Here is a 14,670-nt window from a genome sequence, read left to right on the forward strand (position 1 = left end):
ATCCTTAAGCCTCAAAGCCAAAGGACAAATTCTAATTAAATTTGCTCCTGTGTTTTCGCTCCCAGCACTTAGTACATGGTAAGCTCTTAATGACTTCCATTACCACTACTATGACGACTACCAAATTCCAAAATCTGGCAGGCAACGCTAATCCTATATTTTGGAGTGCCAATGTTGGAAAAGACTTGTGAAAATTTTGCATAGTGATGAAAGACGAATAACGTTTTAATCCGCTTGCAATCACGACCGAGAACGGTGGTTTCAATGGTCTTTGCTCTTATTAAGGCGCTAGCAAATATTTGGAAGCACTTATCAGGGACTTAACAACAGACACGACTACTTCCTCAAAAGATCTCTTACGATAATTTCGCTTCTAATTCCAGGATTTTTTTCTTTAATTCCTGGTTCTCCTGGAGTGCCGCGAGAGCTATTTTCTCTGACCGCATTTTGGAAGTAGCAAGCACCGCTGACTCTTCCTCCATCTCTTGAACCCGCTCTCTGAGGGAGATGAGGAGAGAAGACTGTCTGGTGTTGTTTTCTTTATAGCTCTCCATTTCAGTCTTCAGTTCTTGGCACGAGACTTCTTTAGAGACCATCTTGGACCGGAGATCTACAATCTACGGGAGGAACAAAGGGCAGCAGAATTAAACTCACTGAATTTATGGGGACATCTGTCAGTATTCCATCACTAGAATTTCACCTATTTAAAAAACAACAGCATGCTCATTTGGCAGTGATTACCCCTACTCACTTACTCCTACTACTCCACTTGAGAAGCAGCGTGGCTCAGTGGAAAGAGCACGGGCTTGGGAGTCAGAGGTCATAGGTTTGAATCCCGGCTCTGCCACTTGTCAGCTGGGTGACTGTGGGCAAGTCACTTCACCGCTCTGTGCCTCAGTTACCTCATCTGTAAAATGGGGATTAAGACTGTGAGCCTCACGTGGGACAACCTGATGACCCTGTATCTACCCCAGTGCTTAGAACAGTGCTCTGCACAGAGTAAGCGCCTAACAAATACCAACATGATTATTATTATTACTCCTAACCTTTTGTTGCTGAATCTGCATTATCAGGGGAAAAAAATGAAAACCTACACTTTGGTCTTCCTATTAAAGTGAAATGAATAGGTCAGTCTACTTGGACCGATTCACAGACAAGTAAAGTGTTCAGTGATGGCCAACCCAATTCGCAAATCTAAACTATGCGATTAATGTCAAAGTGGCTGCTAAAAAAATTAAATAAAATGAAAAAGAATGTTTTTTGCTGGTATTCTCTGTCTCACTGGCATGAAATAAGCATAGACTAGTTGACCCACAAACGTTAACTACTTATTTTCCTCCAGTGCCCAGAAAGAAACAAGATAGAAGCTTTTCGTGGGGAAAAAAAAATGTTGGATCAAATTCCGCCCAAAATCTTCAGCTCGAGTGCATCAGGTCTGTGGGCAGAACTCGGAAACCACAGCATGTACCTGAGTGGAACCAGTATCTAGGAACTGAGCTGAAGGGAACCTTGGAATGGATTTATGGCTAAAAGCCCACAGCTCCCCTGAAGTTCTCCTGGCACCGCTTCCCAGCTGGGCACTAATGTCCCAGGGGAACATCACTTATATCAGGACTGGCCACAAACTCTGGGGCCTGTTCCTCTAATTCCAGTCCTATTTACCAACTACTCCACAGGAATGAGGTGGGATCATTTCGCAGTCATAAGATTAGAATCAGGCCCAAACCAGTGAAGTGCTTCTTTCAAACTTACCTCAGACTGAGCACACTCAAACTTGACCAGAGACGCGGCAAGTTCACTGCGAGCATTTTCAGCGGCAGCACGATAGTGGCTCGTCTGATCACGAGTACCAGATGCATTCAGTAGATGATCATAACTTTCCTGAGTAGGACAAAAAACATAAATAAGGGCACCAGCTATCAAATTCACAGTGTCCTTTTACTTTCGGTTTGTTGTGTGGTTGGAATTAGCCTGAAGTTGGTTGAAAATAGTCTTTGGGCTCTAATTACGTTAAAATTCTTCAACGGTCAGTGAGTAACCTCTGAGAGAATGGCTAACGCGAAGATATTGGCTGGTGAATAAATAAAAAGTGTGCATGATTTAAAGGGATGGGGAGGGAAAAGGGAAAGACAGAAAAAGCAGGGGAGCAAATAGACCTATGGACCCAAAAAGTGAAGAAGAAGTGATTATCCAGAACACCGGTGGTAGGGATAGCCATGGTGAGGGGGTGAGAAGTGAGGAGTTTGCCCTCTGTTCAATCTTCTTGGTCCCCTGCCACATCCCCGCCTCTCCAGCCATTAGATAAGATCCCAGGAATGGAAGAGGCGGGGCTGTATCCCACCCCCAAGTAAGCAGAAGCACCCCCTCGCTCTCCCACCCCGACACTGCTGCTCTTCCCTGCCACTGCTTCCCTTTCACCTAAGGACACCCATTTTGGACTTTTTCTTACACTTGGAAGGCTGTCCCTAGCTCAGAGGTAACTTCGATCCATGATTTTTTTTGTGGTTATAAATCTCAAAAAAAAAAAAAATGAATGAATGAAGTCTGAGACCTGCAGACACTTTCTGACTTTTTTCTTCCCTCCATTCATTCATTCAATCATATTTATTGAGCGCTTACTGTGTGCACTGTACTAAGCACTTGGGAGGGTACAATATAAAAATAAACAGGCACACTCCCTGCCCACAACGAGCGTACAGCCTAGAGGGGGAGACAGACATTAATTGAAAAAATTAAATAGATGTGGACATGAGTGCTGTGGGACTGGGAGGGGGGATGAATAAAGGGAGCAAGTCAGGGTGATGCATAAGGGGACTGGGTGAAAAGGAAAAGAGGGCTTAGTTGGGGAAGGCCTCTTAGAGGAGATGTGCCTTCAATAAGGCTTTGAAAGGTGGGAGAGTCACTGTCTGTCGGACGTGAGGAGGGAGGATGTTTCAGGCCAGAGGCAGACGTGGGTGAGAGGTCGGTGGCAAGATAGTCGAGGTGGAGGTACAATGAGAAGGTTAGCATTAGAAGAGCGAAGGGTGCCGGCTGGGTTGTAGTAGGAGAGTAGCGAGGTGAGGTAGGAAGGGGCGAGCTCCTGGTGGGCAGGGAATGTGTCTATCAACTCTGCTGTCTCGAGCTCTCCCAAGAGCTCGATAAATTCCACCAACTGTCTGATTGACTGGAAGGGTATTTTGGACTGTTCTGGTGTATTTAATAATAATAATAATAATGTTGGCATTTGTTAAGCTCTTACTATGTGCAGAGCACTGTTCTAAGCGCTGGGGTAGATACAGGGCAATCAGGTTGTCCCACATGAGGCTCACAGTCTTCATCCCCATTTTACAGATGAGGGAACTGAGGCACAGAGAAGTTAAGTGACTTGTCCACAGTCACACAGCTGACAGGTGGCAGAGCTCGGATTTGAACCCATGACCCCCAACTCCCAAGCCCGGGCTCTTTCCACTGAGCCACACTGTTTCTCTTTAGAATATTGTGCAGATTCCATTTCTGTCTTTGGAATGAAGCCTGGGGAGAACCTCTCCAAGACTACCCTGCCAGCTAGTTCCTCCCTCCATGGACGTTGGAGCTACAGGAAAACCAAGGACTGCTTGATTCCTGTTTCTAATCTGAGGGGGTTATTCTGAAATCCATCCCAGAATCAGAAATGGGGCCCTGGGCCACCCTTCAATCTTGGTAGACCTTCTTTGGAGTCTATGGGAGCGATGGAGGCTTCACAGGCCCATTTCCAACCCTGAAGTGAATGCCAGAGAAGCCTCTTCATGCTCATTCCAATGTCAGAAATGAGGCCCTGGGTATCCTGAAGGGTTCATCTTCAGGAGGGAAATGAAGACCAAGACCTAAGAGATACTTGAATTTTACAGTGGTCTCGGGGTCCTCTCAAACTCACCCAAAGATGTAATTGAGATTCAGATGTCCTCTGGTTATCAAAACCAGAAGCAGTGTGTCCTTGTGGATAAAGCATGAGCCTGGGAGTCAGAAGGACCTGGGTTCTAAATCCAGCTCCATCTCTTCTCTGCTGTGTGCTCCTGGGCAAGTCACTTCACTTCTCTGTGCCTCAGTTACCTCATTTGTAAAATGGGGATTAAGATTGTGAGCCTTAACAGTACTAATAATAATTATGGCATTTGTTAAGGCTTACTATGTGCCAGGCACTGTATTAAGCGCTGCGGTGGATTCAAGCAAATCAGGTTGGACACAGTCCCTGTCCCACATGGGGCTCAGAGTCTCAAACCCCTTTTGCAGATGAGGGAACTGAGGCCTAGATAAGTGAAGTGACTTGTCGAAGGTCACACAGCAGGCAAGTGGTAGAGCCGGAATTAGAACTCACCACTTTATGACTCCCAGGCCCTTCCTTGCTCTATCCACTACTCCATGCTGCTTCCTACTGTGGGTCAGGGACTGTGTCTAATCAGATTAATCTGTCCCTACCGCAGCACTTAGTACAGTGCCCGGCACATAGTAAGCACTCAAAAAATGCCATATGAGAACATAAAACGGTGCCACCAAATGGTGAAATTGAAGTGCCCACCATTTCAATCTTATTAGAAGTAACTATTGAGGGCGTGAATTGCAGTAGGTAAATGAGAGTTCATTCATTCATTCAATAGTATTTATTGAGCGCTTACTATGTGCAGAGCACTGTACTAAGCGCTTGGGATGAACAAGTCGGCAACAGATAGAGACAGTCCCTCCCGTTTGACGGGCTTACGGTCTAATCGGGGGAGACAGACAGACGAGAACAATGGCAATAAACAGAGTCAAGGGGAAGAACATCTCGTAAAAACAATGGCAACTAAATAGAATCGAGGCGATGTACAATTCATTAACAAAATAAATAGGGTAACGAAAATATATACAGTTGAGCGGACAAGTACAGTGCTGTGGGGATGGGAAGGGAGAGGTGGAGGAGCAGAGGGAAAAGGGGAAAATGAGGGTTTAGCTGCGGAGAGGTAAAGGGGGGATGGCAGAGGGAGTAGAGGGAGAAGAGGAGCTCAGTCTGGGAAGGCCTCTTGGAGGAGGTGAGTTTTAAGTAGGGTTTTGAAGAGGGAAAGAGAATCGGTTTGGCGGAGGTGAGGAGGGAGGGCGTTCCAGGACCGCGGGAGGACATGGCCCAGGGGTCGACGGCGGGATAGGCGAGACCGAGGGACGGTGAGGAGGTGGTCGGCGGAGGAGCGGAGCGTGCGGGGTGGGCGGTAGAAAGAGAGAAGGGAGGAGAGGTAGGAAGGGGCAAGGTGATGGAGAGCCTTGAAGCCTAGAGTGAGGAGTTGTATAAGGGGGAGAGAGTGAAGAAGAGGGAAGGAGGACCAGAGGAGAGGGAATGACAGAAATACCTCAAGAAGCGTTGGAATAAACAACCGGGAGAGGAGGAGAGCAGGGGGTCTGAGGGAAGAAATCTGGGAAGGTGAAAATAAAAGAGGAAGAGTCAGACGGGGGAATGAGGATAAGACAGAAGGAGAAGAGGTAGATCTTGGGTGGAAAGACAACATTATATTTGTTTTTCAGGAACAGAGGAGGCAACGTGGCTGAGTGGAAAGAGCACGGGCTTTGGAGTCAGAGGTCATGGGTTCGAATGCCGACTCTGCCACTTGTCAGCTGGGTGACTGTGGGCAAGTCACTTCACTTCTCTGGGCCTCAGTTACCTCATCTATAAAATGAGGATGAAGACTGTGAGCCCCACGTGGGACAACCTGATTCCCCCATATCTACCCCAGCGCTTAGAACAGTGCTCTGCACATAGTAAGTGCTTAACAAATACCGACATTATTAAAAAGTTATGGAGGGAGTTTGGAGAATCTGGGAAAGGAGAGAGCAGGAAAAGGGTAGTCAGAGGGGGAGAATGGAAAATGAGGTAGATGATGAGGAAAGGACCTAAGAATGAGGAGGAGGTGAGGGACATGAAGCAACTAAGAAAAGAAAACCTTTCAGTGGAAGGCGAGAAAGAAAATGTTCAGAATGGACAAGAGAAACAGAGTGAGAAGTCAGAAAGGAGGAATAAAATACTAGTGATGTTTCAGGTGTATCTGCTGATACCCTAATTTACGATCCGTTGGGAACACATTATGTTCAGTTTTACAGGTTGTTAAAATATTTTTTTTCTATGCCTGTGCCTTTTTTTAAAATCAATCTGACTTACAGTTGATGATTCATTATTGTGTTTTATTTCTGAATCAGTGAAGCAGACTCCATTCTTGGCCGAGGTTCTTGAGGGAATCAATTAACGTGCTATGAAGCAGTGTACGATAAATATCCCATAGCACACCAGATTGAGGCTATAAACTCATCTTTCTGGTTGCTAAACAACGCCTTCTGCCATTTCGAATGGGAGCTGCGGGTTTAGAAATGAATGAACCATTCTCTTTTGACAACTTTCCCTTACAAAACCATAACCCCAAGCCCACAGATATCAAAACGTTTACTGTCTCCAAGAGTCTATTCTCAACTTGGGCAACCACTTAAACCTACTCCCATGAGGTCTCCAGAATGTTCTCATATTTCACGAGGGATACTATTTCGAATTGGCAAATAATTTTCCCTTTAAGAAGTCCCATAAGGTAGGTTTACTTGAAACATCTAAGTGGCACTCTAAGAAGTACCAGTAAGATTTGTTTCTGACAGCACAGTCATTCAGCTGCCTGAAACTATTGTTTGAAGGATAATGAATGCAAATCTCCGCTGAAACCACTCAAGCTTTCCAAGGAGCCTTTTAGACTGTTATGTCGCAATAGAAAAGTAGCAAAACAAAACCTCCAATTTACTTAGTAACTGCTGGTGTTTACCCATCACAGTGCACGCAAAGTATATGCTTCTGTGTATTCTGTACTTCTCCACAAAACCACCCTGTCCTACCAAGCACTCCATCAACCCTGCTCAGTGATCAAATGAATAGTCCACTCTAAATCGCTATGACTCTATTTTCTAAACAGTTCCAAGCTCTAGAATAGATACAAGTATATCAGGTTGGACACGGTCGCTGTCACACACGGGGCTCACACTTTAAATTAATTCAATCACTTATCCTCTCCCACTTGGATTGCTCTATCAACCTCTCTGCTGACTGACCTCCCCGACTTCTGTTTCTCCCCACTCCAGTCCATAATTCACTCTGCTGACTGGATCACTTTTCTATAAAAAATCCATTCCCCATTCTCCCCACTCCTCAAGAACCTCCAGTGGTGGCCCATCCACCTCCACAAGGAACAGAAACTCCCTCAGACACAAAGGAGCTAAAGACTCCAGTGTGAAGCATCTAGCCATACCAGAGCTGAAGGCTCCATTGTGCAGGTCCCATACATGGCGTAGCAGATAGAGCACAGGCCTAGGAGTCGGAGGTCACGGGTTCTAATCCCTGCTCCACCACTTGTCTGCTGTATGACCTCGAGCAAATCACGTCATTTCTCTGTGCCTCAGTTACCTCATCTGTAAAATGAGGATTGAGACTGCGAGCCCCATGTGGAACAGGGACTGCGTCCAACCCGATTTGCTTGGATCCACCCCGGCGCTTGGTACAGTGCCCGGCACATCGTAAGCACTTAACAAATACCACAATCGCCATTATAACTGTTATCATTAGGAGTAAAAACCACCAGCCGCGCCAGAGCTGAACACTCCTGTGTACGGGACCCATGTCGGAACCAAATCCCTCAGCGACACCAGAGCTGAAGACAGCAAGAGGTGTGGAAGCAGGGGAAGCAGTGTGGACTAGTGGATAGAGCTTGGGCCTGGGAGTCAGAAGGACTTTGTGTGATGTCTGGCACATAGTAAAAGACTACCATCTCTACGCAGATGACACGCAGATCTACATCTCCGCCCCTGTCCTCTCCCCCTCCCTTCGGGCTCGCATCTCCTCCCGCCTCCGGGACGTCTCCACCCGGATGTCGGCCCGCCACCTAAACTCAACATGAGCAAGACTGAGCTCCTCATCTTCCCTCCCAAGCCCGGTCCTCTCCCAGACTTCCCTATCATCGTGGATGGCGCGACCATCCTTCCCGTCTCTCGGGCCCGCGATCTCGGTGTCATCCTTGACTCGTCTCTCTCGTTCACCCCACGCATCCTATCCGTCACCGAGACCTGCCGGTTTCACCTCTACAATATCGCCAAGATCCGCCCTTTCCTCTCCACCCAGACGGCTACCTTACTGCTACGGGCTCTCGTTATATCCGGCTAGACTACTGTGTCAGCGTTCTCTCTGATCTCCCTCCTCTCGCCAAGCTCCAGTCTATTCTTTACTCCGCTGCCCGGCTCATCTTCCCGCGGAAACGATCTGGGCATGTCACTCCCCTTCTCAAACAACTCCAGTGGTTGCCTATCAACCTCCGCTCCAAACAAAAACCCCTCACTCTAGGCTTCTAGGCTCTCCATCACCTTGCCCCTTCCTACCTCTCCTCCCTTCTCTCTTTCTACCGCCCACCCCGCACGCTCCGCTCCTCCGCCGCCCACCTCCTCACCGTCTCTCGGTCTCGCCCATCCCGCCGTCGACCCCCGGGTCACGTCCTCCCGCGGTCCTGAAACGCCCTCCCTCCTCACCTCCGCCAAACTGATTCTCTTCCCCTCTTCAAAACCCTACTTCAAACTCACCTCCTCCAAGAGGCCTTCCCAGACTGAGCTCCTCTTCTCCCTCTACTCCCTCTGCCACCCCTCCTTTACCTCTCCGCAGCTTAACCCTCTTTTGCCCCCTTTTCCCTCTGCTCCTCCCCCTCTCCCTTCCCATCCCCACAGCACTGTACTCGTCTGCTCAACTGTATATATTTCCATTACCCTATTTATTTTGTTAATGAATTGTACATTGCCTCGATTCTATTTAGTCGCTATTGTTTTTACGAGATGTTCTTCCCCTCGACTCTATTTATCGCCATTGTTCTCGTCTGTCCGTCTCCCCCGATTAGACCGTAAGCCCGTCAAACGGGAGGGACTGTCTCTATCTGTTGCCGACTTGTTCATCCCAAGCGCTTAGTACAGTGCTCTGCACATAGTAAGCACTCAATAAATACTATTGAATGAATGAATAAAAGCTTAACTGGACCATTAAAAAAAAAAAAGACCTGGGTTCTAATCCCAGCTCTGTCACATGTCTGCTGTTGACCTTGGGTAGGTCACTGAACTTCTCTGTGCCTCTTACCTCATCTATAAAATGGGGATTAATACTGTGGGACACAGACTGTGTCCAACCTGCTTTTCTTGAATCTACCCCAGTGTTTAGGGCAGTGTCTGGCACATAGTATGCACTTAACAAATAACAATTAAAAAAAAAAGATTCCAACGTACTGGACCCGCAACACAGGAGTCTCAGCTCCCCAGCATGTAGGAACTGCATGGTCTAGTGGATAGAGCACAGGTCTGTGAGCCAGAAGGGCATGGGTTCTAATCCCGGCTCTGCCACTTCTCTACTGTGTGACCGTGGGCAAGTCACTTCACTTTTCTGGGCCTCAGGTACCTCATCTGTAAAACGGGGATTAAGACTGTGAGTCCAGTGTAGGACGGTGATTGTGACGAACCTGATTATCTTATATCTACCCCAGGGCTTAGTACAGTGCCTGGCACACAGCAAGCATTTAACAAATACCATCATTATTATTATTGTTTTCCAACTACAACCCAGCCCACACACTTCACTCTTCCAATGCCAACCTACTCGCTGTGTTTCCATCTTGTCTATCTTGCCACCGAGCCCCTGCCCACGTCCTCTCTCTGCCCTGGGACTCCCACCCTTCTCATGTACAAAAGACCGCCACTCTCCCCACCTTCAAAGGCTTTATTAAAATCACACATCTCCTCCAAGAGCCCTTCTCCGATTAAAGCATCTTTTCCCCTACTCCCTCTCCTTTTTGCATCACCTATGCCGTTGGATCCGTACCCTTTAAGCACTTGCTATTCATCAGCAGCAGCCTCAATTATATTTATTGAATGGTTACTCTATGCGCAGCACTGTACTAAATGCTTGGGAGAGTACAATAAGGAATTGGTAAACACATCCCTGCCCACAGTGAGATTACGGTCTATCCACTCCATCAGCCCCACAGCACCTCTGTACATTCTCATAATTTATTTTAATGTCCGTCTCTCCCTCTAGACCGTAAGCTCCTTGAGGGCGGGGGACATGTCAACCAACTCTGTTATAGTCTACTCTGCCACGGGTGTAGTACAGTGCCCTGAACACAGTAAGTGCTTCTAGATACCACTGGTGGATTGACGGGCAAGTCTGGGCGTCAAACTCAAAGAGCTCTAGGGGTGGTCGCTCCTAGACAGTTGGCTCAATGACTGGAGCCAATCTAGAAGTGAACGTGGACTCACCTGGAGCTGGTCCAGGCTGGAAAACCTTCCAAGACTCCACCAAGGGCTCTTTTGAACCTCCGGGACTTGCCGGGCAGTGAAGTATCTGAGGTCTGGCATTCAGACTGACCCTCCTCACTCCTCAGTAAACTTCTTCACCCGCCTAGCTGACCCCTCCAGCTTCTTTTCCTCTATTTCCAGCTCAACCTCTCCTCGTTCTCCTCCGAGTCCATAAAACACTGCTGCGTGTCTGCGGAGCTTTAATCCCCGTTTCTGGATACAACAACTACATCAGTGCAGTTTTCACACTAAGGTCCCAGTGTAAATAAAGCAGGCACATTGGCTTCATCCTTAAATCAACATGTAAGCAAGTGAAGCCCTCTGGTGGTTAAATCCTAGCCCAAGTCCGCTCTCCCTGGATCCATTTCAATGTAGGGGGTCCTCAGGGGATTCTAGCCTTCTCACCTGGAGACTCCCAGAGACACAAAAGGGTAGAAATGCATAACATTCTTCTGACAAAACACATCTATCTCTATTCAACAGAAGGTGGTGTCAGAAGAAATGATCTGTTACGTATATATGTATATCCAGCGCTTAGAACAGTGCTTTGCACATAGTAAGAGCTTAACAAATGCCATCACTATTATATGTATGGAACTACAATATTTAGTTTTCATGGTGTTAGCTTTTTACATTCTAACTGGCAAAAAAAACCTTGCTCTAGCAGATCTGCTATTACTACAAACACACGTCCAAAACAGAACTCCCCATCTTTCCCAACGCTGTCCTCCCTATCTTTCCCATCACCGGAGATAACACCATTACTCTCCCTATCTCACAGTCCCCCTAACCTTGGCAATATCCTCAACTCATCTCTCTCACTCAACCCACATGCTTAATCTGTCACCAAATCCTGCGGGTTCTACCTTCACAATATCGCTAAAATGCACCATTTCCTTTCCAACCAAACTGCTGCTATGCTGATACAAGTGTTTATCATATTCCGCCTTGGCTACTGCCTCCCCCTCCTCGCTGACCTCCCTGCCTCCTGTCTCTTCCCACTCCGGTCCATACTTCACTCTGCTGCCTGGATCGTCTTTCTTAAAAAAAAATTCCGTCCAGGTCTGTTCGAGAACCTCCAGTGGTTGCCCATTCACCTCCACATCAAACAGAAACTCCTGTTTATTGGCTTTAAAGTACTCAATTAGTTTACCTCCCCTTAATTTACCTCGCTATGACAACCCAGTCCTCACACTTTGTTGCTCAAAAAATAATATTATTATAATGTTGTCTGTTCTCACATTCAAGCTTGATTAGATCACTGGATATCGAGATTGAAAATGTAGCTAGCAGAAGTGACCAGAAAGCATCGATGAACACCTATAATTTAACTCTAAAATAAATAAACTCCAAATACCAAAAAAGTAATTCAGAAGCTTAAGTGCTCTCCAGTTGGTAGATGATTCTGTAGAGTGGCCTAGTGGGAAGAGCATGGTCCTGGGATTCAGGAAACTGATATTCTGTCTTTGCCACCGTGAGCCCCAAAAGGGACGAGGAATTGGTCCGATCTGCTTATCCTGTATCTACCCCAGTGCTCGGCACATAGTAAGGACTTTTCAAATGTCACAATTATTACTGCAATATTTAAAAACATTTAGAAAACGTCCTAAAACCTACACAGTAGCTATGTTTTTCAGTAATTTGGTGGTGTCGATGAGAGAATGAAAAGGGAATGACTAAGCAATATCTTTGGAACTCTTTTGCTTTAGATCAAAGTCACCAAACTACCATTTCAAAGAAAGAATTTGGAAGGAAAACAAAGAAATTAAAGGAAAGAAACCTTGGATAACAACATACTGTAAATAATTCTTGGTCCAGTAATTTACTCCCTTCTCTAATTCAACAGAACAAAAAAGAGTTGTCCTTGAAAAGATCTGAACTTGAAAAAAATAAGCTTTTAAGCTCAAACCAGATTCAAATGTAAATTGCAGCAATCTCTATAGTTTATGCTACTTAATACCTGATAGTTGTTAGAGCTGATGAAATTCATCAGTCAAAAAATAAAAACAAAATGGTATATTAGTTTTCATTTGGAAACATCTGCAATTGCTGGGCTAGTACCTGTACCTTTTCAACCTTACGCACACATTACAAACTAACAACAAATACGTGGATGTCGAGGGGGATTAAATGCAGGCCGTTAGTTGAAATTAACAACTGAAATGAATAAACCAATCAATAAAGATGGCTGGCTTTCATCCCAAAGAATTGTAAAGTATTTAATTTTAGCATCGCAAGAATCATTCTTCATTAAAAACAAATTCAGAAAGGTTATTTAACACTTCTCCAGGCGGCACAAAATTGAAAGGGTACTTTCAAGGGTTTTCTCCAATTACTATTTCACATCACAAATAATGGAATGTACTGGGTATATTCAAGAATTTCCTATCTTGGATTTTTTTTATGGTATTCCTTAAGCACTAACTCTGTACCAGGCACTGTATTGAGCGCTGGGGCAGATACAGATTAATCAAATTGGACACAGTCCCTGTCCCGCATAGGGCTCAAAGTCTTAATTCTCATTTTTACGGATGAGGGAACTGAGGCCCAGAGAAGTTGAGTGACTTGACCGAGGTCACACAGCAGACCAGTGTCGGAGACAGGATTAGAACCCAGGTCCCTCTGACTCCCAGGCCCACGCTCTATCCACTAGAACATGCTCCTGCTCTATTGTTGCATAAATATGATTAAATAATAAATTCAGCTTTCCTTCAGTCTCAGTTCTCCAGGCAGGATCCAGTCCCACATTCTTGGGCCTTTATTAAGGAAATAGACCCTTTTCTTTGAAAAACTTCAGGTACTGGTGATCTCAGTAAAGCAACAAGACAGATCTGAAGAAGCTAGGAGACCACGGAAAGAGAAGCGCAGATTTAAGGCCCCATCCTGAATACTGCCCATCTGTGAATCGCCAGAGTCGATTAGACTGTAAGCCCGTCTGTGGGCAGGGACTGTCTCTATCTGTGGCCGATTTGTCCATTCCAAGCGCTTAGTACAGTGCTCTGCACATAGTAAGCGCTCAATAAATACTACTGAATGAATGAATGAGTGAACCAGAGGTCACACCTGGTCACATCTACCTAAAAGGGACTCAGTCTGTGTCTTCCGAATGGGGACTGAGGACCACACAAAATTTCAGAAACTATTTCTAGCCTCTGTATAGTTCCCTCTTCCTTATTTCTCTCTGCCTAGGCTTTCCTCCTTTGCTCCCTTATTCTTGTTGCAATGTGAATTATCCCAGACACACTGCAGGACCACCCTCTGGCACCTCTCTTCTGGTTTACCTTATGAAATATCACTGACTGACCGACACGCTGCCCCAAAAGTATGTCATCCATCTCCAATTGTGCCGGGCTAAATAGTAATAAAGACAAATGGTTAAAATTTAAAGAAAGTTGAGCCCCGTTAAAACCGCCCAACACCTGAGAGTCAAATGTACGACTGTTTAATCTGGTGCCTTTTAAGAGTCAGAAAAGTTAAATATCCTGTTAAATGTGACTTGACGGCGCTCTTTATATGGGCAAAAGTAACCTTAGTTTGAAATAGAACTCCCATCCTCCCATTTTAGGGTGGGGGTGAAAATGTTTCTGGCCCTGTTTTCAATCAAATAACCCGCTCCCCGGGCAGTGATGTTTCCAAATAGACGGAAATTCATTTGATTGAGGATTTGCAGATGTGTATTTCGGGCACGGGATTGGCAGGCTATTCTCTTGGCCTCCTGCCTGGCCCGGGAGTCTACACCATCTTCTGGGACCTCTAAAGGAGACCAACTTTTCATTCTGAGAGCGGGAAAGAACTTGGAGTGGGGCACTGAGGGGAATAGCTTGGAGAGGCAGAGGAACAGAGTAAGGAGGTAGAATAGGGGAGAAAAAGAGGGGCAAAGGGAGCTAGAGGGAAAGGAATTAGAGAGCGTAGAAAGGGAAAACAGGAAAGGGAGAGGAAGGTCAACATAGCCGACATCGCCACACGCCATCACCAGGTTCTGGGGCCGTGGACAAACCATCCATCCACTCACCTCACCCCCTCGTCTGCCCAGACTACCTGAGGCCGAGGCGGCCTACAGGCAAGGGTGAGGGAGCAGCAGCGTGGCTCAGTGGAAAGAGCCCGGGCTTGGGAGTCAGAGGTCATGGGTTCGAATCCCGCCTCTGCCACTTGTCAGCTGGGTGACTGTGGGCAAGTCACTTCACTTCTCTGTGCCAGTTACCTCATCTGTAAAATGGGGATTAAGACTGTGAACCTCACATGGGACAACTTGATTACCCTGTATCTAGGGAAGCAGCGTGGCTCAGTGGAAAAGAGCCTGGGCTTTGGAGTCAGAGGTCATGAGTTCGACTCCCGGCT

At 46.4% G+C, this 14,670-nt stretch overlaps 1 protein-coding gene across 2 annotated transcripts in view; it reads right to left on the minus strand.

Annotated features, from left to right (window-relative positions):
• Window positions 1-10,545, minus strand: part of CCDC170 (coiled-coil domain containing 170) — a 67,856-nt gene extending 57,311 nt beyond the window's left edge. Inside the window, exons 1-3 of one of the 2 annotated variants that reach the window (XM_039911147.1) lie at window positions 10,294-10,545; window positions 1,753-1,881; window positions 442-617 (exon numbers count right to left, since the gene is read on the minus strand). In XM_039911147.1, the coding sequence (XP_039767081.1) occupies window positions 442-617; window positions 1,753-1,881; window positions 10,294-10,392 (404 nt within the window). In that variant the 5' untranslated portion in view covers window positions 10,393-10,545. Of the gene's footprint in view, window positions 1-360; window positions 618-1,752; window positions 1,882-10,293 lie in introns of both variants that reach the window. The other variant, XM_029057451.2, reaches the window with a different exon arrangement.
• Between the last annotated feature and the right edge of the window lie 4,125 nt (window positions 10,546-14,670).

This window comes from Ornithorhynchus anatinus, chromosome 2, assembly GCF_004115215.2.
Source record: "Ornithorhynchus anatinus isolate Pmale09 chromosome 2, mOrnAna1.pri.v4, whole genome shotgun sequence".
Lineage (NCBI taxonomy): Eukaryota > Metazoa > Chordata > Mammalia > Monotremata > Ornithorhynchidae > Ornithorhynchus > Ornithorhynchus anatinus.